The sequence below is a fragment of the Diceros bicornis genome, chromosome 21, assembly GCF_020826845.1.
Source record: "Diceros bicornis minor isolate mBicDic1 chromosome 21, mDicBic1.mat.cur, whole genome shotgun sequence".
Lineage (NCBI taxonomy): Eukaryota > Metazoa > Chordata > Mammalia > Perissodactyla > Rhinocerotidae > Diceros > Diceros bicornis.
Genome location: NC_080760.1, coordinates 51,358,837 through 51,386,599, shown reverse-complemented (window position 1 = coordinate 51,386,599; position 27,763 = coordinate 51,358,837). Strand labels below are relative to the sequence as shown.

At 45.4% G+C, this 27,763-nt stretch overlaps 1 protein-coding gene across 1 annotated transcript in view; it reads left to right on the top strand.

Annotated features, from left to right (window-relative positions):
• Nucleotides 1-27,763, top strand: part of FAM135B (family with sequence similarity 135 member B) — a 334,906-nt gene that overhangs the window by 228,927 nt on the left and 78,216 nt on the right. Inside the window, exons 3-6 of the mRNA XM_058564982.1 lie at nucleotides 1,545-1,684; nucleotides 9,560-9,630; nucleotides 14,718-14,891; nucleotides 20,580-20,706. Coding sequence (XP_058420965.1) covers nucleotides 1,545-1,684; nucleotides 9,560-9,630; nucleotides 14,718-14,891; nucleotides 20,580-20,706 — 512 coding nt within the window. The remainder of the gene's footprint in view (nucleotides 1-1,544; nucleotides 1,685-9,559; nucleotides 9,631-14,717; nucleotides 14,892-20,579; nucleotides 20,707-27,763) is intronic.

Below are 27,763 nucleotides of genomic sequence, written 5' to 3'. Positions count from 1 at the left end.
GACCTTGACAGTGATAGAGAAAGGGGCAGTGCAACAAATAGAAAAAAAAAAAAAAAACACAAAAAAAACCAGAAAAGCATTCGCACACGAGGATCACTTCTACTTAAAAGCCACATCAATTTGAATCTAACAGTTCTATAGAGGGCCACATTAGGCCAGTAATTTTAATTCCTTCACGACGAAGTGCAAATTAGAGCAGGCACATCTGAGCAGCCTTGGAAATGACCTGAGATTTTACATTTTTTTCTTCCCTACTCTGAAGCTACAAGGCAGATGTTGGTTTAGGTGTCACTGTGCATTGCAGATGACAGTGACCCATTGTCCCGTTCTCCAAGAACTCTTTAAGCCATCTGGGGACAGTGCACAAGGCACTTGAGCAGTTTTTTCTTTGCTGGTTAGACTGATTTTTCTTGTTATTGTCTTGGCTCCCTTTGCGTGCTATTTCATTACTTCAGTAATGCTTTATAGAGTAGCTACCTTTTGCTAGGGAATGGGTGTATTTTATTCATTCACCTGAGACTTCTTTTCTCCATTGGTCAGTCAGTAGAGAGATGTGAGGGTGAATCCACACAATGCTTCCTCATACTGCAAATACCAAGACACCCGGGTACCTCTTCTTCTTTGAGTCTTCATCTCTTCATCTGTAGTGAAACTTACCCTAGCAATTTTCCATGAGGATTAAGGAAAATAACACATTTGAAAAGCACTTTGGAAACTGCAAAGTATCGCATGGTTGGTCATAATTATGAGTAGGTAATCATTGCCTTGTATAAGTATTAGCATTATTTATTTTAGAATATTTCTGTATTATTCCAACTATGCAGTTTATGTGTTAAGTGATTTGGAGGAATTCACCCATTTGCTGCCCATGAGAACCCTGGTCAGTGGATTCAGTAAGGTCTTTTAAACCATTGGATGGATTTGTGTTCCTGAAGTTCAACTTAACTTTGAAACAGTGTTTAAGGATTAAGGTATATTTAGAATGCATTAGAGGACACAGAGAACAGTTTCTTAAAAAAATTGATATTTAGTACAATTAGAACCAGCACATTTACCTAAAACTCGAGACAGAGTTCTCCTCAAATTGTATGTGATATGCAAACAACACTTTCAGGAGAGAGAGTCTGTGGGCGCTAGGAAGTCCTTGTATAAGAAGGGCAGTTTCTGTCTTTATCTCTTCTCCTCATTGTTTCCAGGAGAGGGGGATTATGGAAGGCTTCACAGAGGAGGGGACATGTGAGCAAGTGAGGAATTTATCAGGCACCGATTTCCAGCCAAGGAGCACTGCCCACAGCATGGCAAATGATTTAGCTAAGGTCATATGGCTTGTAAGGGACTGAACAAGGTTCTTCTGAGGTGCCAACCCAATTCACTGAGCATAAGTCTGTATATGATGGGATCTCATTCATCTGTGACTTGAATCTTTGGACATTGGAATGCAGTTTGGGGCCATTACTTTCCCTGAGCTGCACAGACACCTGAGGAGGCTACAGGTACAGAGCAGTATTGGAGTTCATGGGCTCCTACTGGTTCTTGTTTTGCAGACAGCAGCAGCCTGCATTCAGCCTGCATCCACGAGAGCACCATGCACAGCCGGGTCTTTCAGATCTTATACAGGAACGAAGAGGTGCCCATAAATGATGCTGTGATCTTCCGAGCTCATTTGCTCTTAGATGGTGAAAGGGTAAGTCCTGGGATCTACCACCAGCCGCAAACTGCGTTCCCTCCTTGCGCCTTTTGCCCCCATTGCTAGGTAAGTACTGGTAAGTGAAGGAGAAACTACAGATTTGCCTTGAGATCTGACAGAGAGAGATTCATGATTTTAGAGCATTCAAGAGCTTATTTATTTATTCATTTTTGTACTCATTCTTTCATTCATATACCTGCTCATTCCCTGTTCCAAGCAGTTCCCATTGGCTAACTTACTGACTTTCTTATGTGCTCTTCATTTGCCCTTTTGTTTATCTATTCAGCCACTTGGTCAACCAGCTCAATGTCTATTGAGCATCTGCTTTGCGCAGGGCTCTGTGTTGGGCCCTTGGATGAGGGACAAAGCTGAAGAAGACAGCAGGAACTCTGACCTCAAGGGATGGATAATTTCTCAGGAAAACAGACACATAAACAAGCAGCCTGGAGAAAGATGTGCACTATCCCAGCTGTACGCACAAATGAAGAAAGGGCACCAAGGATGGAGAGATGAGCTCTGTGGGAGGACAAAGCTGGGGCTCAGCAATGGTTTCACCAAGGAGCTGGCTTTGATATGTGCGTGCTAAGAGTTCATCAGACAAAGAATGAGACGAAGGGCATCCCATGCGGGGGGAACAGCATGAGTAAAAGCCCAGAGGCCTTGGGGGCCTCATTCCATTTGCTGGAAACTTGGTTGAAAATTCCCTGTTCATCAGATTAACACATTTCAAAAGAATATCCGAAGACTAAACCATTGTTATCACTCCACTAGTCCCGCCTCAAATCTCTGTTGCCACATTCCAGCTGATTATTTCCTACTAGGATACCTTTAATGTTGTAGAAGTGTGTTCCTATTTAGGAAAGATTAATTAGAGGCTTATCCCTACCCTTATTCCCCATGTGGTGTGCATAATGACTCCTACTGGCCATCTAATATCTTCCTCCTCTCATGCCTGTGGCTTTTGTGTACATCTTTTGTGGTCCAGGTAGTGACCAGTGGCTAGAAGTGAAAAGCTGTCTCTCATTCTTCATTCGTTCATCCATCCATTCATCCATCAAAGATTTGTTGAGCACCCACTAAGCACCTACTATGGGCTAAAGATAAAAGAGTGAACAAGAAAATATCCCTGGTATCTTGGTCTTATATTTTAATGCTAGATCAATACATCACAGTGTAATCAAATAAATAAAGCATGTACATTCTGTCACTGAACTTTCCCACTGCTACATGCTCAGCTCACTCGTCTATGAGGCACACTCACAAAGCACCCCTATTGGAGGTCCTGTGAAACTACAACTGGACGCAAAGTGGAAGAGAACTCCTGGCAGGCCCACTCTGCAAGACTTGCTGTTGCCTCCAGATGGCTACTCAAATAATGCAATTGCCAAGAGCTCAACTTTGACACAACCTCACATGAGATGGAGGTTATTCCCTGGAGGACAAGAGGCAAACAGTAGAGGCCTCCCTGAGAAGTCAACGTTGAGCTGAGACCCAAATGCTGAGGAGGAGCCAGGCATCCCTGGAGGAGGGCTGAGCAAGGACAAAGGCCCTGGGGTGGGAATGAGGTTGGTGTGTTCCAGGAAGAGCAGTAGGGCCAAGGTGACTTTGTAGTGGGTGAGGGGAAGGGAGCAGGAGAAGTTGGAGAGGTAGGTGGGGCCAGACTTACAGAGCACCATAGGCCATGGGAAGGAATGTAGAGCTTATTCTTGGGCAATGGGAAGCCCTTGATTTTGTCACAAAGGTGGAATAGCACAATTTTTATTTTGGAGTTTTGCCCCTCTCCTACCAGTCTACAAGCTTCTCAGCGTCGGCATCTCCTATCTGTCTCTGCATCCCCAGTACCTGGCATAGGACTACACTGGAGATGCTCAACACATAACAGGTGAATGACTTAGTTGGTGAATGAACAAGTTGAATTTGGAATCCCTTCTTTTTATGGCCTTTGTAACCCCTTCTTTCCAAACAGAAATGAATATCTTAAGTGTGCCCTGTTAGCCTTCAGTTCACCCGATTCCTGTCTTCCTAGGACCATCACAGTGGCTACGAAGACTTTATCTGTAATTGAAATTAAAAAGACCAAAACGAACTCTATGAGCTGTGCTGGCTGTCTTTTGACTTGCTCGTCCATCTCATCTCTCTCCCTTCCCCACTTGCTTTGGACCCCAGAGACTGACTGCACGCACTACTCAGTAGTATCCTTACCTTTTGCTTTCTATTTGGGTTCAGCATCTGAGAGGTCCTGTAGGTGGCTGGAGGAAGGGAGCAGAGTGGGGTCAGAGTATTCCCTCTGCAGTCTCCTTTCGTGCTGGGTCACAGAGGGCTGGCTGTGTCCAGAGTGAGCTGGGGCCTGCTTACACTAGCTTTTGGGAGTCAGAGGTACACATCTCTTTCCAACTCCACATTTAGTGACTTCACATTGGTAGCTTGAAATCATTGTGATGGAAATATTTACACCACAGAAATCAGCAATATACAAATCAGGGTTTTTAAATTTTCCTTCAGAGAGCTGGTTGTTAAACATTTACCAGCACACCTCTGGCTGTGTCCTTCTACCAAAGCCCTTAGCTCAGGTCAAGGGTTCACTCCATGCAGCTGTCTCCTCAGTTCTGATAACCACTCCCTCTGCCTGACCCTTCAGACTGAGAGTGGTAATAAAGTCCTGCAGTTATTAACCCTGAGGTACCAAGCCACCATCGGTCACTTTCTCTAAATTCCCCCCACACCTTTGTAAATCATCCCTTTAATGAACTGTACTTAGATTCCTCACTTTGAGTGTATTGTCTACTTCCTTCCTGGACCCAGTTTAAGGAAAGATACCCTGAGGTTGTTTAGAGTTTTAAGAAACTCCCAGTTAGAGTGCGTGTGCAAGCTTAGCTTCCCCAAATTCTAGTAAGGGGATGCCACTTTGTTTCTCATGGGCCATTGTCCTTTGGCATGTTGATCTCAAAGACCTTCCCGGGCAGAGAGGTTGTGAGTGGAGGCTGGGTTTGGGCCTTACTCAGGCATCTTGGTCATTTTTCCATCTTAATTCCATCAGTGTCTTGCTCCTGCCCCTAACTGTTTATAAAGCCTGTCAAGTTTAATGTTTGCCAACACCCAAGTTTACCTCATATGAGGTTGTTACAAGCCTTAGTTCTGAGGTTGAACAGGGAGTCTGTTTGACAGTACATGTTGTTTTCTTCTGCACACCACATCACTTATCTCTACAAGCTAATAATTTATTATTGTGTTGGGGATAATTCGTACAGCAGCAAACAATGTTATAGTTAACCATTATGTCCAAATCAGTGACAATTAAAGTTAATTGGTTATGTCCATAAAAATTGTGTATGTGGAATGGATACATTAAGCTCTTTTCCTGTGAATGTCTATCTGCTTGTGACAACCAAAACACTGTTTATGGCCAGGTGGTCAGAGTTCGTGTTCATGCATTCACACAACCATCATTGTGAACAACAAGCATTTATACGATGCCTACACAGCAAGCATACCACCTCATATGCTATGGGAAATGCAGATACGAAGAAGCTTCAGTCCACACAGTGAGGGCACACATAAGTGCAAGAGATGACCGTGGACAGAACTCATCACAGCTTAAGGCATAGATGGGATGTTTCAATGATGGCTGCAAAGAATAAGGGAGTGTGGAGATAAGATATATATTTTATTTACATAAACTCTGTTAATCCCACAGAAAATTTGAGAAGGCTGACAAAATACATAGAATAATAAAAGGAAAAAAATAGCAATAGAATGAGCCAGAGTAGAAGAAAAACACAAAAAGGAAAGAGCCTAGGATAAATGTAACAGATCAAAATGCACAAGCAGTGCTGGATGTGTGCTGATGGTGGCCCACACATTCAGCTCTGAGCTTCCCAGCAGTCAAGGCAAGGAAGATACAGTTATTAACAACATGATGCTTAGTGCTCTCAGGAGGAAGAGGAACAGATGACATCAAAAAGCCTTTGTGCGCAAGGTTGCATTTTTATAGGCTTCAAAAAGAAAAGCATTTCTCAAAGTGTGATTCCTTGGTGTACCACATCCCAGTCCTCTGGAAGTACTTGTTCAAAATGCAGCTTCTTGAGTCCATCCCAGACCTAGTGAGTCAGGCAGAGGGTTTTGTTTTGGTTTGGTTTGGTTTTTTTTTTTTTTTTTGATGGGGGAGAGGGTGAGTTGATTGAGAGTTTTGATAAGTAGAAATGAGTGAGATTTCCACAGGAAGCAGTTAGGGTATTTTGAGACAGAGGATAGCAAGGACATTGAAAAGGAAAGTGAAGTAGAAGGCAGATTTGGGAAGAAAGCATTGTTTCCAGTGGGAAAAGAGGCGGCACAGATGCAAGGCTAGAAAGGAAGTTGAGGACGCAACATGAGGAGCCACAGAGGCCCTGCTAAAAGCCATATGTTTACCTTGCTCTGAAGGCAGGACGCTCCTTCAGGAGTTGGGAGGAGGAGAGCTAGGATTTAGGAAGGTCAGTCTGGCAGAAATACGGAAAACAGGGCCCAAAGACCTGGGGCATGGAGGCAGCTGCCGTAGTCCGTGTGAGTGCTGGTGAGCCCCATGGCAGAGGTAGCAACAGTGGAGATGGATGGAAAGAGTGGGATGCATTACAGCTACAGGTAGCCCATAGAACTGAGCTCAGGTAAAGCATAGGCGATGGGCACATCTTGTAGTCAAAAAAGTTAAATGGTTAAGCCTCCAAGATTTGGGCGTGAAATGAGCTTGGAGATTCCATTGATAGTCCGGGGTGGTAGGGAGAAGAAACGTTTTTGTTGGGGAGTGATAGGAATTCAGGTTGAGTTACAATAACAATCTCATGATCTTCACACTAATAGCATCTTATATTTATTAGGGGTGTGTTTTGTGGCAGGCATTGTGCTCAGGGCTTTGCTTGGAAAATCTCATTGAATCATCATAACACTACTGTGAGATGTCTTATTATTCCTGTTTTACAGATGGGGATACAGAGATTTAGATAAATTAAGTAAATTTTCCAAAGTCTCACCACTAGGAAATGGTAGAACTGAGACTCAAACCCAGGTAGTCTGACCACAAAGCCTGTATTTATGACAAATATGCAGAGCTGGTGTATGGCATTGGTGGAGGAAGGGGTTCTATAGGTGGCTGGACCTATGGTACGTTGGAAATAACAACAATAACGATAACTTACACATGTTGAGAATGGTCTTTGTTCACATACTGTGTTAAGTCCTTTGTGTGCATTTTCTATTTAGTCACACAATAGCAGTCCTGTCTAAGGAGTAAGTGTAATTATTTTACCCTCATTTTACAGGTGAGAAAACAAGCTTTGAGAGGTTGACTGACCCCAGGTCACACAGACACTAAATGGTAGAGCCAGGATTAGCACTCATGTAGCTTGACTTCCAAAGCCTCTTCTTCCCACCCAGCTGTGATGGAACTAAGGAGAGAAGTTAAGAAAGGAGGACAAGATATGAGAGTTATCACTATGAGTAAAATTGAAACCAACCAGCGAGAGGATGTGCAACCTACAACAGAGATTGGATCATGGGAAAAGGCCAAAGAAATGGAGGAACCCTTGACTGAATCTGGGCTGTAGGACTCACTAACTAGTTGAGCTGGGGAAAGTGAATTTACCACACTGAGCCTCAATTTCCTCATTTTTAAATGGGGACACTATTTCTTAATTCATAGTTTTACCCGTATTAAATAAGATAGTATATGGACAGTGTTAGCTCAGTGCCTGCTACATGGTAACTCTTGTGTAAATGCTAGATACTATTATTATTTCCACGAGCACACAAAACTGTTTCCCGGCACTAAAAAATGACCCTTGAAAGGAGATGATGCCTTTAACCAAGATAGGGCAGGGCAATGGAAGGAAACGCGTGTGTGTGTGTACACATGTGAATGTGTGCATGTGTATGTACATGTGATTGTGTGCGTGTGCCCATGTATGTACGTGCATGTGTACATGTGAATGTGTGCATATGTGTTTTTGGAGGGAGGGGCAGGTAGCGAAGAGCCAATGATGAAATGAATGGTTAGAGAAGCCAAGTCTTCATTCTGTAGCATCTTGCAATTACAGATTTATTGAGACATTGGTGAAATCATAGCCAGGCTCTATCTAGCCACAGCTCATCCTGGCCCAGGATTTCTCTCCTAGTTCCAAAGGAATTGCAGCAAGTTCAAAACTGGAGTTTACAGTGAATTTTCATTAACCAGGCAAACGCATGCTCAGAAGGTGGTGAGGAGGGTTTACTCTGTCAGTCTCACTTCCCAGGGATCGGTGGCAAGAGGCTGTGTTGCTTCAGTTGTGTGTACAAAGTGAGGTCTGTGATTATGCAAAACAAAGCTAGGAGAGGAAGTTATTCATAGCACTTGGATTCAGCAAAATGTTAACTTTTAAATGCTTTTTTTTCCCACAACAAATTTTAAAACACTGGGGACCTAAAGAAAAATTCCATCCGTATGTCTCTGCCTGAGTTATGCCTAACCAGGAATGTGTTTCCAAAGAGGTTTTTGGGTAAGAGATTTCCATCCCTGCAGGATGGAGACATTCTTGCAAATAAACAAAAACCAAAAAAGCTGGGGGTGGAAAAGAGCTTTATTTATCCCTCAAGATGTACTAATACTTTCTTTGTGGTAGCATTATTCCTGGAGCTGGGCATAAACGGCCGAGGATTTTAGCCACAGGCCAGATGGGTATTGTCAGTGACTGCTGTAGCCTGATCCAAGTGGAGCTTCCAGGGCCAGCCCAGCATGGCCAGATCCAGGGATTGTTTTTTCAGAAGCCAGAAAACTGCAATAGAAATGTGAAACTGCCTTATTTTTGAATGTTTGCAACTTGTTCAAAACATTTTTAAAGATATGATGAGGACTAAACAAAAAGTGTCTACAGATAACATCTGGCTCACGAGCTTCCAGGTTATAAATCTCAAACAATTTTATAGGAAGCGGTGAACGCCAAGATAGAGACGAGAAACAGAGCTTTGTGAGTTTCAGCGGAGAAGGGGTCTGTCTAGCCTGGGAGTGGGGAGGAGGAAGTCCTGTCACAGGCACCGATACTTAACTGAGTTTCTCCGCTGAGAAGGGGTGGTGACTGTGAAATCTGGAATGTAGCAAACAATTCCCCTGGGGGTGGGGGTTGTGGTGTTTAGTGCAGGAAAAGAAGAACAAGGAGTATCATCTCTTAGCTGTATTTAAGACGCTATCAGGTAGAACAAATAGATTCCTGTGCTAATTAACGAAAACAGTTTATTTTGAAAGCTAAGAATGGAAGCAGCCATAAACAGGACACGAAATGCTAAGGTGTCTTAAGGCACACATGGTTAAATGTAATGGATCTCAAGACAGTCATGAAGGATCTACTTTCTTATGAAGGTGAGCCACCTTGGGAAATGACTTCACTTTCCTCAGCATCAGCTTCCTCCTCTGTGAACCAGGAGAATGGCGCCCACGGTGCAGGGGTGCCTGAGGGCAGAGATAACATCACCTCCCACGCTATCCCATCACTCTAGGCAAGTTCACTGTTCCACTCTTCCCAAAGCCGGTGCTATGACAATTCCTGCTTAGAGGATTCCCGATCAAATCTGGTGGAGGAATGAGTTTCTCAAAAGTCCTGCAATATAGAAAACTTGTTTATCATCTTTTGCAAATTGGCCTTTTCCCCAATTGGACCACATAAATCTTTTCCTTCTTTTCCATGGAATACTCACAGATTTCTTCTTCAACCAGAATTCCATAGAACATGCCTGGAAATACTGCTTTAAGCACAAATGACATTAACTTTTTGGGGAGATTCTTTTTCTAAACTTCAGGAAATAGACCAGCTAAACTTTTCATTTGGACCAGATTGGACTCCTGAAATCCCTTGAACTTTGTTTCTCTTGTAGGTGGAAGAGACACTAAGTGAAGTTGATTTTCAACTCAAGGTGGACCTGCACTTTACAGACAGTGAGCAACAGTGAGTGTCCCGGAAATTCCTGAATTGTGATAGCATGATTTCCTCCCTCGAGCCCTTCCCAACCCCTGGGGTGTCCTCATGGCCATGAACCTCAGAACATCTCTCAGAAATCCAGTTCCTGATGAGCTGCAGTGCCCCTCTATATCACAGCCCACCCACGAATGTGGGCTAAGAATGTCTCTGTGGTCATTTCAAACCCCATGCATTTTCGGGCTGTCTCAGAACTGCATGCACAGAAATCTCCTGACTTCTTGTCTTTATTAACGGGCACCTTACCATACCTGATACCTCCATACATTTTCAATGAGTATTAATTTGGTCTTTAGATGAACGAGCCTATGAGGCTGCAGATCTCAAGGACCCTTCTAAATCAAATGAGATTCTGCCAGGATTCTGTGTCTTTGTACCAAATATATGCTATTGTGTTTCAACTCTCTGAAAATTGAAAATCCATTTATGTGCAACCTGCTGATTAAATAAGCGGGAGGTGACTCTCTTCTTTCTCATAACCGCTTCCTTTCAGCTTTCTCCGTACCCTCTTCCTCCTACCCTGGGGTGAACTGTCATGTCACAGAGCCTCCCCAGGTTCTTTCAGGTAATAAATAAGTAACCCTTTTTTCAGATATTAAAAAGTGCAGTCAAGAGTATTGCCAAAACTCTAAACTCTCACCCAATTGATAACTTCTTTTCATTGCCATTCCCCCCTTTCTTCAACCCACCGCAGGCTTTCTCAGAGTAGGAGACTCCTAGTGCAGTAGCAGGGTATGGTGGGCAGCTTCATAGTTTTGTCCTACCTCCTTCCCCACTGGGGTTTGGGGGCCTTGCAGGGTCAGAAGGGAGGAGATTGCATAAGAAGCAGGGAGTTATATCTGACAGGTTCAGTTGCAAACAGAGCTCTTCATATGATAGGTGTTGAGTCACTGCTATCGTTGCTCTTGGGGTGTTCTTGTGCAATCTTTGGAGATATACCCATTAGGCAGCCTCCCTCTCCACCCAACCCCAGCAGTTCTTTGATATAATGATGCCTCCTATGGTTGGGTCATTCACACCTTGTAGGAAGCTCTTTTGGCAGATTCTTCTCTCCAAAGAACCCACATCTGGTTCTGGTAATGTACACAGGCAATTTAACCCTCATCCCACACTGGTGGGGACCCCCTAACACATGCATAATGCTGCTCATTCTTCCTTTGGCCAATCCAGCCACCCTCACTTTTTCTCCTGAGGACATTTTCAGGATGAGTCAGGCACCAGGACCTGTGTTTCCCCAATTCTAGGGGACACAGGGCAAGCTCAGTTGAAGAACCCCCTCATTAGGCTTAAGAAGATGGGGCCACTTCTTTTCCCTCTGTTCTATTAGCAGGATCTCAGTATGCTCTGACCACTTTCTACGAATTAATCCTCGCTCCTTATCTCTACAACCTCTTCAGCAAATTCTTCACCTTCTCCTATGGAGAATGGGGGATCTGGTGGCTGATGGGCTAATGCTGGCAGAAGGGTCGTCAAATCCCTTCAAAGTTCAGTCTCCCTATCAGAACTTTTTCCTCCTTCTCAAGGACTGTTCCATCCCTGAGATGTGTCTGATTGTTATGGGAGGTTTCATAACATGGGGATTTGAATCAGAGAGAATCTGAACCATAGATGGACCACTACTGAAATGTCAGAGACCTGTTTGTATCTGTGCATTGAGAACGGACATCTGCTGATGTGTAGATGGTCACGTCTAGTCTCTGGGCTGGTAAGAGTATCTGTCCATGGTCCTGCCTGGGCTCAACATCGCAGATTCCTCACTCTTGTCTTTATCTGGACTCCAAGCCCCTCTGGCCATCTCTCTCATCACATCTGCTTACCCCTTGGTGGGATGGTGAATGTTTGAGAAATCTTATCTTCCTCATACTCTCGCCAAGATTTGTTGTTCTAGCACCATATTGAACTCAGAGGCCCTACAAGAGTCTGGCCTTCTTCCTAACATATACACTCAGAAGTGACGCTCCTGCCTCTTTTGTTCTCATGTTCCCCTTCAACCATCTGGGATATCTATCATTCACTCATTTCATTAACCCACCCCTGCCATATCTCCTATGCCCAATTCTTTCAGAGGCATTCATCCATAGCTCCATGGTAGACATTTCCAGTTGATCATAGAACCCTGCCATTGATTCTGAACTGAGCCTAGAAGTCATCCTCCACCCAGCCCTCCAGACAGCCTTAATGATAAGTCATGGTGGACACAAGAAATGAGACCTTCTTACCATCAAAACAGTAGTTAATGGAGAGCCTGTGTACAGGAGATGGGCCCAAACAAAGTGCATAAAATCCAGCAACCTAGGCTTTGTGCTCATCAACTATGAGACACTGGGAAAGTCTTTGCACTTTTCCAAATCTCAGTAGCCTCATTTATAAAATGGACATCATTATAGAATCCATATCTTTTAGCTCTGTTATGAAGATTAAGGGAGACAATATCTGTACCTGGCCAAGTGTGTGGCCTGCTGAATCAATGTCTTCTTCCTCTCTCTGGCTTCCTAGATGTAAGTGGGGCCAGGCTTCCATGTGTCACTTCCTCTCTCTAATACAAGCACTTAATAACAATTAGAGCAGGGGGGTTTCGTGGAGTATAAGATTAGCTAAGAGGAACAGGAAGCTAGAGGCTGGGGAAGAATTGAAAATGCCATATTTTTTCATTTTCATAAATTGGGTTTAAGGATGATAAGGCATGCATAGCACATCCTGGGGGCAGACATTAAGCTTTGAAACATGACCCAGGCAGTCAGCTTCTTTAGAACCAGGTGGGACTGAGCAGGAACTAAACAGAGAAGCACAGTATCTAATATCAGGGACAGGGGGCTCTTGGTGTCCATCTCCTCCAGTGGATTGGATGGTTCTGTCCCCCAGGGACATTTGGCCATGTCTGGAGACATTGCTGTTTGTCACACTGGGGGGCAGATGCTTCTGGCATCTAGTGGTTTGAGTCCAGGGGTGCTGCTAAATGTCCTACAGTGCACAAGACAGTCCCCACTCCCCAACAAAGCATTACCTAGTCCCCAAAGTCAACATTACTGAGGGTGAGAAGCCCTGCTCTAGTCTAACTTCACATTTTCACTTGCTAGTCTGCAAAGGCCCGTGAAAATATGCTTGCACAGGGATGGGGAGCGCACCCCTTCCCATCATATCCCATTCTGTCCCTGGATAGTTCTGCCTCTCTGGATCTTCTTTACATCAAGAAGCAAGTCATCCCTGTGTGCTTTCCCTCAGTTGTCCTCAATTTTAGTCCTTACAACCACCCAGAAAAATTCTCAGTCTGGATGGCAGTTCAAACAAACAAGACTTTTTAAGTAATCTCTTCATCTCCAATTGAACATCAGGGCTCTTTCTCAGTGTTTTTTCCTTATTTTTTAAGGTCCTTTATGAGAACCCAGGCATTCTCTTCTCAATGCTATAAAATTCGTCTCTATCTTGTCTAAATTGAGACCCCTCCCAAGAACTGAGTTTTATCTCCTTTAACTGTCTCTGTCCATTTCAGAACACAAAAGAGCTATCACCTCCCTCATTCTGAATTCTTTACTCCTATTAATGTGGCTAGAATTCTTGTTAACATTTCTGATGTCTTTGCTACCCTGACATGTATTTCACCTCCTGTTGTTCAAGCCCTAAGGATATTCCTATGATTCATATGAACCTGTTTCTGAATGGATTCAAAGTTATAATGCGCAGCAACGCAGAACAGACTGTGGAGTCAGACAGACCGGGATCTAGCATTTCAGTTTTGCCTTGTGACTTCGAACAGCTCAATTAACTCATGTTGGCTTTACTTCCTCACCTATAAATGGGATAATACAAGTTAATACCTCATATGATTGTGATATGGATTAAGGGAAAAAGTACCGTGTTCAGTTCACAGTAAGACCTCAATAAATTATCAGAATTAAAGTGAATATGAAGGTTAATGACTTTCTGAGACTCGGGGGGGGGTACTCTGTGCCCCCTCCCAATCAGGTTTCTTCCTGCTAAGAGAGGAGACCATTAGCTGTGGTCTATTTATGGAGTCACACTGGGCTCCAATGAATTAGTTGGCTCTTTTACTTGGCATTCATTTGCACACAAGCTCTAAGTGACAAGGATTCCAGGAAGCAAAGCCCATTAGGGCTGGGTCTTGGGAGTCTGCTGTCCTCACCTTCCTCTCTCTGTGTCTCATTTCCTCATCTATGGAGGAAAAAGAAGCTTCTCTGAACGTTCTCTGAGCTCTCTACTCTATTCATGGAAGATGCTCCCTCCAGTTTCCCAAGTGCTCTGGTTCGTAGACACCATAAGAGCCTGAGTGATTGGTTCACAGAGCTTGAGATTAGCACAGGATGGCTTTTATTAGAGAAGAATCAATCCCATTTTTATAACCCAAGACTCAGTAGGGCCTTGCCTACCGGTTGGTTTATCTCTTAGGAATCAGACACATACCAATTACAAAATACTGGAGCAAAGGTGGGGAGTCCTTGATGAATCTGGTCAGACTATTTAACCATTATGCTGTGGGAGTCATTCATTCATTGTCAGTGAATTATTCCTTTTAATAAGAAAACATTTGACCAACTTCTACAGTATGTCAGATTCTATGCTGGTGTTGGGAATATAAAGATGAATTGGTCACATTGCTTGCACTTAAGAGTTAGAAATCTAGTAGAAAACACAGACTTACAAAGGAAGTGCAGTCCTGGACATCTGTGGGGGGAACACATGAGCAAGTGGGGAAGGAGGGCTGGGGCACTTCAGGGTTGAGGTGAGCCTGTAGAAGAGTCTGGGCATCTTTCCATCACTGATGGGTAAGTTTGGCATTAGCGTCAGCAGAGCCTGAGTCCCAGATCTGCTGCATAGCAGCTCTGTGATGTCTTGTGAGCTCTTTTTCCTCTCTAAGTCTCGTATCTTCATCTGCCAATCATGGGAAAAATGATTTCTACCTAGCAGAGTATTTGTAGAGATTGAATAAGATGATTTGTGCACAGTGGTTGTGCATGGATGAGGTTGTAATGTAGACCTGCTTGGATGACAGCAGGGACAACCCACCATCACTCATGTGAGCTCGCTCGCTTGCCTTCCAGGCTGAGGGACGTGGCCGGGGCATCCATGATCAGCAGCCGCACGCTCGGCCTGCACTTCCACCCCCGGAGAGGTCTGCACCACCAGGTGCCCGTCATGTTCGACTATTTCCACCTGTCGGTGATCTCGGTGACCATCCACGCTGCCCTGGTGGCTCTGCAGCAGCCTCTGATCAGGTATGAGGTTATGATCCCTGGGGTGAAGGGGCTGCTTTGGCTTTCTTGTTAGATTTCCATCTAGGGTGCAGTTGAGAGCCCGAATTTGGTCAAGATTGACCAGCACAGACTAGTGCAGCTTCTCCCAGGCTGAAAGTTTAGGCACTGGGCCTCACTGAGGGGCAGGGGAGAGATGGGCTGGGGCGTGGAGAGAGCATCAGGAGTCAAGGGGACAGCGGCAGAGGGCCGCGAGGATAAACTACAAACTACAGTCAGACCTGAAGACTTGGATTCTACACCTGGCTTTGCTTCTTTCTAACTGTGCATTATTTGGGAAGTCACCTGAGGTCCCTGAGACGCACAGTCTTCATCTCCAAAGCTGGAGCACTAACGTGTCCCGTGCACATAGGTTTTAGTGAATCCCATGTGAGGACAGTGGCCAGGCACGTGGTAGAGGCTCTGTTTTCTCTTCCCTCCCCAGCTTGCTATTCATTCAAGTGCAGGACCACCTTTGTGGCCTTGTGTTCTACCCTTCAGTGAATTGTCCCAGAGCATCTCTGAGGCCCTGTGAAGCACTGAGCTTTTGTGGGTCCCGTGACTAGACAGAGCTGACAATTGGCACGTTGTACTGTGCCTGGCCATCTTCATACATCCAGCATGGCCAGATATGTACTTCCAGTCACTTCAAAACCTCCTACCTGCCCATGGGCACGAGTTGTGTGTGTGCAAAAAGGATGTTTAGGGACAGAATCTTGCCACATGGAACTTTGGGAAGGGAACTTTCCCAATGTCCCTTTTCAGGACAGCTAATCAGTGTTGGAAGTTGAAATGTGTGTAGGCGAGACTCCACTCCTCACTGATCGTTGGGCAGGGCCTTTGCTGTCCCGACTCCCTGCTGAGGACTGAGTAGGAAATGGGATACCCTGATATTGGCCATGTGGTGTGACTAGGAGGTGCTGCTCCTGAAGGCCTTCACCCGGTCACTGTGCCCATCTGCTGAGTCCCATCTCGGGCTCTGCTTGGTAATGGGGCCATTTCAGATACTGACTTTGGAGGGTAGGGGTGATGGATATGTATCAGATTAATTATAATCCACAAACTGAGAAGTGTCACCCAGAGATAAAGACCAGGTGGGGCTTAAGGGCAAGTTGAGATGAGAGAAAAAGGGACATTGTACAAGGGTAGGTGTTGAACAGTGTTGCATTTTGGCAGAGGGAAACCCCTTGGAGGAGTTACTGAGAGCACATGAAAGGAGCCTAGGGCACCAGGGAAGAGAGGGTGGAGAGAGCTGGTGAGGACCATCACCTGGCCTGGAGGCATGGGCTGGGACCAGAGAGCACATGGCTCCAGGCCCTGCTAAGAAGTTTGGACATCTTCCTGCCCCAAACTGGATTGAGCTCCAGTTTGATAGAAACTGGGCCCTGAAGTTAAGCAGACACTGTGTCAGGGAGACCATGGGGCTGTTCATGATTCTTTCACTCAGTGGATCTTTACTGAGGGCCTGCTCAGGAATGGTGCTAGGATGCTTGCAGCAGACCCTATTGTGGGAGCTAAAGTGACACTGGGATAGACTTTTCCCTCAAGGAGTCCCTAGCCGAGTGGGGTGGCCAAGCTACATATACGGAATTACGAATGACAAATGTTATCCTAGGGTTTGATAGAAAATGTTACAGGAATCATAGATGTAGAATCAAAAGAAAGCAGACCTGATGTCAGAAGCTGCAGGAGACAGAATCCAGAAAGCGGCAGAGGGTTTGATGATCCTGTGAAGGATATTCCCTGGCTGTGAGCTCACCCTGAGTCTTGGCCAAAAGCGGCCTCAATGCAGAGTTAAGGACATTATCTGTCGTCAGTGAGGCAGGGCTGAGGGCCAGAGGCGTCCTGGGATTACTGGCTCTTGGCTGCTGAAGATGAAGCAAGACCCCAGGTAGGAAAAGCAGAGCTCCCCGCAGGTGGTTCTGGGCCCTGAGTCTGCATTATTCCACATCAGCTGGAGTCAAGACCATCTTACTGTCTAACCCCGCCACATAATTTCTGGGGATCCTTGGATGAGTCACCTAACTTCTCTAAACATCTGTTTCAACATTGAAATAATAGATAGATAGATAGATAGATAGATAGATAGATAGATAGATAAGGAGAAATTTAAACAATGGGCAGGGACACTAAACCAACAGAGATGATGAAAGGATGTGATGAGATGAGGCACACAGTCCACATCGCACATGGAGAACACATGCTTGGTTAGTGGCGGGCATCACTAAGCTTTATCCACTTCTAGAAAGGCCAAGCCAGAAAGCTCTGCAATGAATCAATCTGATCTGGGACCTTAAAAGGCTCCAAGCCTGGCAGGGCAGAAACACGCAGAAGCAGTGAGCTCTAATTCAGTGTGCAATGTATCATGGGAACATGATGTAGGGATGGGATTAAAAGCATGGGCTTTGGGATCGGATGGATGCAGGTTGAGTTCTGAGTCCCCTGCTTCTTAAGCCTGTTACCTCGAGCACGTGACTTACACTCTCTGAGCTTCAGTTTCGGAACACACGAGAAGGCTGTTGGAATAATTCAATGAAATAGAACATATGGAACTCTTGGGCATGCATTCAATTGGTTAATATTTATTTAGCACCTGCCATGTTCCAGGCTCTGATCTAGGCCTGTGTCTAGCATATAAGAAGCTCTTAATAAAGGGTAGATAACTTGTCAAATGGGGAAGAGGCAGTTCTGCTTGAGGGAAATCAGGGAAGGCTTTAAAGAAGAAACAGCCTTTGAGCTGGACCCAGTGGATAAGAGACTGTGACAGGGAAAAATATATTTGGGAGGGTAAATTGGAGCCATATTTAGCAGTGCAATTAATGGCACTTTAAGGAATTGAGAATCCGTTTATTGTACAAGAAGGAGGCATTGAAGGTTTTGAGCAGGAGCATGACCCAATAAGACCTTGTTCTGTAAAGATCCCTGCAGCCCCTGTGAGTGGGTCAGGCTGGAAGTGACATCAGGTGGGGGCAGGAGGACTAGTTAGGAGGAGATGGTGATGGTCCAGCTAAGAGATGAGAAGTATTCACAGTGACTGAAATGGCAGTGAAAGCACGTTCCTCTGCTTTTGCTGCTGGGAACCCCGATCCCATTCTAACGAGGATTTGGGATCTGGAAACTGTTAGGAGAAAGTTTAACTGTCTGACAGAAACAGTCCCTGCAAGTTTATCTGCAGCAACCTTGCCAGAGATGAGCACAGACAGAAATTCAGTCAGAGCTCAGGCTTCTCCAGGGATGGGGTAGAAAGAGAACTATCTTCTGTTCTCTGGATTCTGCAGGAAGAATTTCTATCAGCTCACAGTGGCTGGGATCAAAGGGAGCCCTTTAAAGTTCTGGAAAATACCTGTCAAACAGGGCAAACTCTAGTTTTTACAGAAAAGCAGTTTCGCAGCATCAGTTAAATCCAATCAGGAAGAAGCAGGTGTGAAATTAAAATTTAACCTCAAAAGACATGAGGCCATCCCTGCGGTGTAGCAGTTAAGTTTGCACGGTCTGCTTTGGCGGCCCTGGGGTTCGCAGGCCCAGATCTCGGGTGCAGACCGACGTACCGCACATCAGGCCATGCTGTGGCTGGCGTCCCGCATGTAAAGTAGAGGAAGATGGGCACAGATGTTAGATCAGAGCCAATCTTCCTCGGCAAAAAGAGGAGGATTGACAACAGATGTTAGTTCAGGGCTAATCTTCCTCACACACACAAAAAAAGATGCTCCACCTTCCCTGAAATAAACTGAAGAAAAGAATCGGATTTTTAACCATCAAATGAGTACAATTGTATTTCACTTGAGGGATTCAGATCCACTGGAAAAGCTAATCAAGACCACACTTAAGTCAAAGAATGAGTTATTTCAGTTGTTAATTTGAAGTTTATCCCCTGATTATGCCATAAACATCACTGCTCGTATATATATTCTACTTTTCTTCAGCTAAAATGTTACTTTTATCCATCTTCTAGCTAAACTGGAGACTTGCTTCAAATCTCAGTTTGAAACAAATCAGAGTAATGATTATATTATATTTGATTATATTTGTGGTATTATCAACAATAGCTTTATAAGTATGATAACGATTATATTAGATTTTATGATGTTTGTGGTATTATTGATGAGAACTACTAGCATTTATTGCATCTTTTCTATTTGCCAGACACTGTGCTTAAAGCTGTATTTAGCTAATCTCATGAAATCCTGGAATCCTCACAATAACCCCATGGTTAAAGTGCTGGCATCAACCCTTCTGACATGTGAGGAAACAGAGGCACTGAGAGACTAAAAAACTTTCCCCATGCCACAGGGCTTACAGGTGCTGTTGTTGGGGTTTGAACCCTGGCAGATTGGCTTCACGGGCTGCTTCATTAACCACTTGGCCATACTCTACATGAGCATCATCTCTAACTGTTGATCTTTTTCACCTAGTTTGGCTTATAAACTACTCTTCTATGCTCACTGGCCTGAGTTTACCTCCGTCACGTTACATCTGCCTCCCTCTCTAGACCAAAATATCTTTAAGGTGAGGGTCATGCCTTAATCATCTTGCCACCCTATCACCTAACACCCTGCCTGACGTGTGGCATGAGCCTAATAAATATTGGAATAAAAGAATTAAACAGAAATATAATGTTAACATTATTTCCCTGTCAATATTTTAAGCAGGAATGTGGGCGTCTTGGATTAAATCCCTCCACAAATATTTCTTGAGCTCCTACAGTGGAGATGATGCCACCTGAGGCTATTTATTATCAAGACCCTCTGCATCAGAGACTTTGAATCTCACTGGGGGAATAAGGCATGCCTATTAAATAGTATTCACAATATGACAAGACAATTAACCATGATATTTAATAGACAAGATTTGAAAGCAAGGGAAAATGAGTATAAGTGGACTTTGCTGATATATCAGTTGACCAAAATCAAAGAGGTAAAGCGAGAGGGAGATATTCATAGATCCAAAGAAGAGAAATTCAAATTATCACTCAGGCCTTCTTAATCTCCTTCCATCCTAAGACCAATGGTCGCCATCACACCATGTCAGTTGATCTTTGTGATGACTTGTGGAGCTGGGTAGGGTCTGTATATTTGTCTGTGGAACAGATAGCAGTATTCCCAGCTATCACTGACATAATGAGCTCCATTGATCATGACAGCGTTTCATATCCATGATCCTAGTAGACTCTTGCCTGGATCATGGAGGTAGATTTTGTTTTACATTCTTCCATGGAAGAACAAACAGAGGCTCAGGGAGGGCGTGGAGGTTGAAGGAGCTCACTCCAAGTTGTGCCACTGAAAGGAGTAGAGACAGGACTCAGACCAGGTCAGATGGAGCCTCCTCTTGTCCTCCTGGCCAGAAGCCCTTTCCCCCTGCCCCTCCGGGTGTATAACCTTGGAACTCTGCCTCAGTGTCTCTCAGCAGGCATCGTGTTGGCCTTTATGGGGCATTTCTTTGTACACATAGTAGGATATGGGTCATCCTTGGCTCCCAAGCTCGTATGCCAGTTGCATTGGCTTGTCACGGCAGCATCCAAAAAAGTCCCTTCCAAGCACCCCCTAGGGAGTGAACCACCCCTTCTGAATGACTCCTCTCATAGTGTCCCCAATAACACCCCCAAGGAGACTGAGGTGATGACACCATCACTTTCTTTACATTCTTTTTCTCCCTCTTCAATTCTCTTCTTTTCAGTTTTACTCGTCCAGGAAGAGGCTCCTGGCTTGGTAAAGGTGGCCCAGACACGGGACCAGAACCGTCCAGCCTTTCTCTGGAAAACCTGGTCTTTGGAGCTGGATACTGCAAGCCGGCTTCCTCAGAGGTAATGCCTGCGTGGGGGCAGTGTTCCCAAGAGTTGCAAACTTCACTTTGCAGGGTGTGTGTGTTCTATGATATTCTCACTTCTTCACTTCATTTAGCGATTCTTTGCTGTGTGTGTCCCTTCCTCTTATCTATCCATCCTTTCTTTCTTTTAATTGCTGCTATATTTATCAAACATATTCCTAATGCCAGGCCCTGGGGTAGACCCAGGGAATAGGGTCTTCACATGGCATCTTTTCTATGTGGTCTCCTTGAAGAATGTGGCTCTCTGGAGTTGATGGGGCATGCTGTAAGGGGCTTCCCTTGGACTATGAGGTAACCTTGAAAGCCTGTTGAAACGGAGCTAGTTTTAAAACTTGGCTCCATCTGTCATTTGCTCACTTCTCTATGCCTCAGTTTTCCCACCTGTAGAGTGGGTGGCCAATACTTAATAACCTCTTGTGGTAGTATGTGTATACAGTGCTGTTATGAATGTAAAGTTCCTAGTCCAGTACCTGGTACTCAGTAGGTGCTCAATACACGTCTTGTCCTTCTCCTTGTTCCTGCTTCCCAAGAAACACCTGTTCTTACTCTTCTGTGATACACAGATCTTTGGCCACACATGGCATACTCTGCCCATATTTATCCTGAACCAATGCATGATTGTTTTGATTAGGGGCCTGCTCAGAGATAACCAGCCTGGATTAGTCTGGGTTCTGCTAAGAAACAGAACCAATAGGAGACAAACAGTTGATAGATAGTTAGATAGATAATAGATAGAGAGATAGGTAGATAGATAGATATAGGATATATACATGTAGGATATATGTAGGGTATATATATATATATCTATATAAAGATATCTATCTATATCTATATCATCTATATCTATATCTATATAAAGAAATTTATTATAAGGAATTGGCTCATGTGGTTATGGAGGCTGAGAAGTCCCACAATCTGCCATCTGCAAGCTGGAGACCTGGGAGAGCCAATGATGTAAGTTGCAGTCTGAATCTGAGTTTTGAGGCAGAAGAAAACTGATATCCCAGCTCAAAGACGGGCAGAGAGAAAATTCTCTCTCACCCATTCTTTTTGTTCCACTCAGACCTTCAACAGATTGAATGATGCCCACCCACATGGGGGAAGGTGATCTGCTTTACACAATCTACTAATTCCAAGGTTAATCTCGTCCAGAAACACCCTCACAGACATACCCAAAGAAATGTTTAACTAAATATCTGAGAACCCTGTGGCCCAGTCAAGTTGGCACACACAAATTAACCATCTGACAGCCCATGGTGTAAGTATGAATGGCTGTCCATGCTCAGCTACCCCCAAGAAAAGGTGTTCCGTCCTCGTGTGCAGCTGAGCTCCATGCTCAGACTGTCAGCATGTCAGGTTATACACTCAGCATGCTCTCCTGTGACATCACCGTTCCCGGCTCTGAGCCCCAGCCAGGAGGCCTGGCCATGAAAACTGCCCAAGTCATGTCTCCATCTGGTCCAAGCAGCTGTGTCGCAGGTTCTCATTGGAGGAGCTAAGAAGAGAGCTGCTAGACCCTCGTAAGGGACAGGGGACTGAATCCAGGATGGAGATCCATGCCTAAGAAGGAGCAGACTTTATAGCCATTAAAATTGCTTGAAGGTGGACTCCAGCTACCTGTAGATGTAGGAAATCGGGCAACCACTGTGCCTCTAGGAACAGAGTCCTTAGCATTGGCACAGGACCCAGCAGATAGTAACAAGGGAGTGGAAGACAGGGAGCCGGCACAGATGGGTGTTTTTGTATTACCTCATGTGCATGGATGGCTTCAGGGCTCCAGCATGGGATTGGGAAGGGATAGCAGGCAGGGACTTCCTGCTCCCTCTGCGTCCCTGAGGCCAAGCATGGACCCTTCATCATTAGCGGATGCTGTGTGTGTCCTCTAGATCCCTCTCGACCCCCTGCTGCAAGCCCATCCCTGTTCCAGCTTCCCTGTACGTCGACTGAAACCTTCGTTGTGACCACATCACAGCCCAACCTCTCCCTCTGCCCAGTCCTGCCTCTTACTCCCCTACATGTGCTGGCCCCCAGAGCCTCCCCAGTAGATCTCCTACCTGAAAATCTCCAGCTTAGTCTCTGTTTTTCAGGGAACGTGGCATGGGACATTGGGGAATGTCAGAGGTCATAGATTAATTCAATGCACTTTGAACACCTAATCCCAAGACAAGGGCCTTTGCTGGTGCCACAGGAGCATATGAGGATGATTATGACATGGTGTCTGCCCAGAAGGAACTCTGATGCACAACTCCCTACGCATCCTCTAGTGCCTTGTTCAGATGCCCCCACCTCTGTGAAGCGCTCTCTGATTTCCTGGGGAGAAATTCTCTCTCCCAAATGCTTCTTGCACAGTCAACTCTAGGCATCTTTCTCTCTCCTCTGTTGGGCTCCACCTGAGTGGCTGGGGAAAGAGGCCATCTTGTTTAGCTCCACATCCCCAGGGCCCAGCACCGTGCCTGGCACACATAATTAGTGCTCAAAAAATGCGTGTTGAAGGAGCAATTGCTACAAGTGCGTGAATCATGCTCATGTATAACTCTGAGCAGTGAGAGAGCTAAGCCCCACGGAAGTTTCTTGCCCTATATGGCAGCAGACAGAAACCAACAGGAGGGAGCGGGAGAGTGATGGGCATCTCCATTGACGTGTGAGTGTCGAGCGGGGCTGCCTTTAGAGACTGTCCAGAAACCCTAGACCTGGTGTGGGGTGGGGTGGATAGAAAACATCATAGATCACTTCAGTCCACCTGATTCTGTTGCATCTGAGAAGACCAAGAAGGACCCAGCCAAATCTCTCCCTTGAAGACCGTTGTAATGTGGTCTCAAATACCTGCTACGCTAAATGCTATGTGACTCGGGGGGACTTATTCACCCCTGTGGAAACTCAGGTTCTTCCACTCTAAGATGGAATAACATCTATATTTTAGAGAGGATTTCAGGAGTTAATATGTGTAAAAACAGTACAGAAATAGACTCACAGCCGGCACGTGATACAATATAGTTTTTTTCCATTTCTTTTCTTGGCTATTTTTGGGGATGTGTGTCAAAGAAGACATCCTTGTCTTTTACAAGAGTCAGATAAAATAGCTTATTTGTGGGTGCTCGGCAGTGAACTTGCTCCATAGCTCAGCTCAATGGGTTATTTTCAGGATCTGCTTCTTTTCCTGTACATCTTCCATCTGGGCCCCATCCGATTACGCGGGCTCAGAGCCGCGCTCCCACCCTGTGCATTCCCACAGGCGAGGACTGCCAAGAGAAGAATGAAATCCACTCCTCCCCACTCCCCTGGGAGCTGTGCTTCCAAATCCCCAAGAAGGCCAGTGCATTAGCAAATAACATCGGAATCCACACAGATTGCTGCATCAGCTGGGAGGATTAGAGGACAGGTGTTCCCTTCAAAATAAGCCTTTCTGTGCAGAGACATTTGCAGAAACTAGAGTTTCATAGCAAAATGAGCTGCCTGGCCAGACAAATCACGGGGAGGTGAGGGTTGATGGGAGGAGCCACATCTCTTTCCCATAGCCAGGCCCCTCTCGCCCTGCAGCCTGCTCTTTCCTGCTGCACCTCAGGCAGCTAGAGCCTCAGATTTAGAGTTGGAGTGAGGGCTTGCATCCCCTCCTCCATTGTCACAAACCAGCAGCTTTGGCCCGAGGGAATTAGTCTCCCTCTCCCACTCCAGGCTTATCTGTCAAAGGGGATACTAATGCCTGCCTCACAGGATTGCTGAGATTAAATGAAATAAGCTTATAAAAGCCTTGAGCATAGAGCCTGACACAAAAGTGCTCAATAAAACCCTCTGCTGGTATTATTTTTATTTTAGTTCATCCACGTAATTAAATCAAATGTTACTCCAAGAGCCCCAGTGTGATCTTGGGAACAAGACATTGAATGAAGGGTCTTAGAGATAGTTCTGTTCTTGGCTTCAGCACTAACCTGCTGTGTGACCCTGAGCCAGACACTTGCCCTCTCTGGGTCTCAGTTTCCCATGGATTGGATGGGATCATTCTGAAGGCCTCCTTCAGCCCTTACTATGCAATTTTTACTGTGATATCCCTAGCACTGCCTCATATAATTGGAGACACTTGACATGTGCTCGATGTATTAGTCCAGATTCTCCAGAGAAACAGGATCAATAGGATGTGTGTGCATACACACACACACACACACACACACACACACAGATTTATTTTAAGGAATTGTCTCATGTGATTGTGGAGACTGGCAAGTCCATCTGCAGGTTAAGCCAACAGGCTGGAGACCCCAGAAAGAGTAGCAGTTTGAGTGGAAAGGCCATCTACTGGCGGAAGGACTGAATGCCTTCTTCTTATGGGGATAGGGGGTGGTCAATCTTTTTCTATTAAGGTCTTCAACTGACTGAGTGAGGCCCACCCATACTATGGAGGGTAATCTGCTGTACTCAAAGTCTAATGATTTACATGTTAATCTCATCTAAGACATACCTTCACAGAAACATCTAGAATAATGTTTGACCAAGTATCTGGGTACTGTGGCCTGACCAAATTGACCTATAAAATTAACCATCACACTTAATAAGTGCTCAGGGTCTGACAGACTGTCATTGAAGATTAGGAATCCAGTTACTCAAAATCAGGAGAATCCCTTCCTCCCTCCAGGGACTCTGCACACCTGCTTTCTTCTCACTGAAATAAGTGGGGCTGTTCTACTGCCCAGAGGGGAGGGGAACGGCAGCCTGGTGGAGAGATGCAATCTTTAGAACTCTCCTCATCTTCAGAGCTCCTTGGGCCAGGGCATCAGTGCATCAGTTCATTTATTTAACTGTCAGTCATTTATTCAGCCCCTACTATGTGCTAGCATCTATATGCTAAGAAGATGAATAAAACTCAGTCCTTACCCTCAGTAGGTCATGGGATCTACTGCATGGGGCAAAGGAGTAACTAAAAATATTACATTCCACAGTAGTGTGAAAAGTGTGATGCTGGTCATTTCAAATCACATTTTTGAACACCTGCTCTGTTAAGCCATTGATGCACATGGACTCCGGCAATTCCCACAACAACAGTTTCATGTTTCGTTTTACAGATGAAGAAACTGAGTCAGAGAGAGGTTAAGTTATGTCTCCGCAGTCACACAGCTGGGCTGGGACCAAGGTGGAGTTTTCACTCAGTCAGCCTGATGCCACCTCCCCACCCCCATCGTTACCCACTAGACGAATGGTTAACCAAAGAAGGGACATTGACTCTTCCACTCTGCTGGGGCAGGGTGTGTTTCTGATTTGTTCACCTGTGTGTGCCTGGCACAGTGCACACGCTCAGGAAGCCTTTGTGGAATGAATGAGTGTCGGAAACCGTGCAATCTGAGAATATCTGAATGCAGGGGAACAAAAGCCCTTGCAAGTTGACTGTTAGGCATTCAACTTTCCAACAGATCTATCTCTAGCCGGTGCTTTGAGCCTCCCGGTCCTTTGTTCTCCTGTGGAGATCACAGAAGCCGTGCCATGGGGAGTGTGCTCTGCCAGAGCTGATGAAAATGTCTGAGAGGAATATATTGGCCACCAAAGTGAAATCCGTCCGTCTTCTGCTTGACTTAGAGGACGGTTTCCCAGACAGAGCACCCGTGTCATTGACAGGATATTCTGGGGGTCCGCTCCCGAGCCATCTCCCTTTTAAGTCGGATTGCAGAGAATTGTAGAACAGCGTGTTCCTTTAGGGGATTAATGCTCACAGCGCACACCTACATACTGTGCTTAGCCTGACAAAGTCTTCCATGTCGAGCCTTGTACCCTGACAGCCCCTCCCTCACTGACTGCAGGCATGTGTCTGGCAGGGTGGATGCAGAGGGGGAAACTGAGGCACGGAGCTGACTTCCAGGCAGAAATCTCCCCTCTCCTAGGCACATTCTTCTTTTTACTCTTTTGCTCCATTTTGATTGGGTTCTGTGCGCTTTACCCTTGCTTTGAATATACCCTTGCTTGTTACTGTAAACATCTTTATATCCCTTTCACGAGGCTCCAGAGTCATGTAGGTAAGACACAGACGTGTATTATTACTGCTAACTCATCGGTATATTGCCTCTGGACTGTGACGGCTCCATCAGCAAAGACATTACCATTGATTTATTCATTAATCAAACGTTTATCAAGCACCTACTATGTCTCAGGCACTGTGTGAGGAATTAGTGACTGAGCGTTAATGGAAACGGCAGCCTCGGCCCCCACCTGGTGGGACACCTTCGTTTCTGCAGCCCTCGGTGCCCGTTCCAGCTGTAGGCACCTCGTAGGTGCTCAGTTAATGCTGGACCTACAGATGACATTAGATGACATATCCTTAGGTTCTTTTTTTTTTTGTGAGGAAGATCAGCTCTGAGCTAACATCCATGCTAATCCTCCTCTTTTTGCTGAGGAAGACCGGCTCTGAGCTAACATCTATTGCCAATCCTCCTCCTTTTTTTTTTTCCCCCTCCAAAGCCCCAGTAGATAGTTGTATGTCACAGTTGCACATCCTTCTAGTTGCTGTATGTGGGACGCGGCCTCAGCATGGCCGGACAAGCGGAGGGGCAGTGCGCGCCCAGAATCCGAACCCGGGCCGCCAATAGCGGAGCGCGTGCACTTAACCGCTAAGCCACGGGGCCGGCCCCTTAGGTTCTTGATTATATATGAGGAGTGACCACAGCTGCCTTAGCCATCAGACAAGGTAGGCCTGGTGCCTAGGGACCACAATGCTTTTAGGGGCCAATGGAATGTTTTCTTTTAAAATCAGAAGAAAAAGTGCATGTAATTCAATCTGGATTATATTCATCTTTATATCAATGCAGTCATAAAAATATTGTTTTAAATCTATTTTTTAATAGGTGAAAAGTGCCTGGGGCCTATAAAAGTCCTAATTGGGCTCTGGGAACAATTATTATTACCCCTCCTTTTTGCTTCCTGATTATAGACATAAGAAAGTTGAGCCCGGGGAACCCAGAACACTTCCTCAACGGGGCAGGTGCCACCCAGAACTCAGCTCTCTCTTCGGCCCCGTGCTTTGTCAAAACCCATTTCATCAGCGTGACACCTGCACA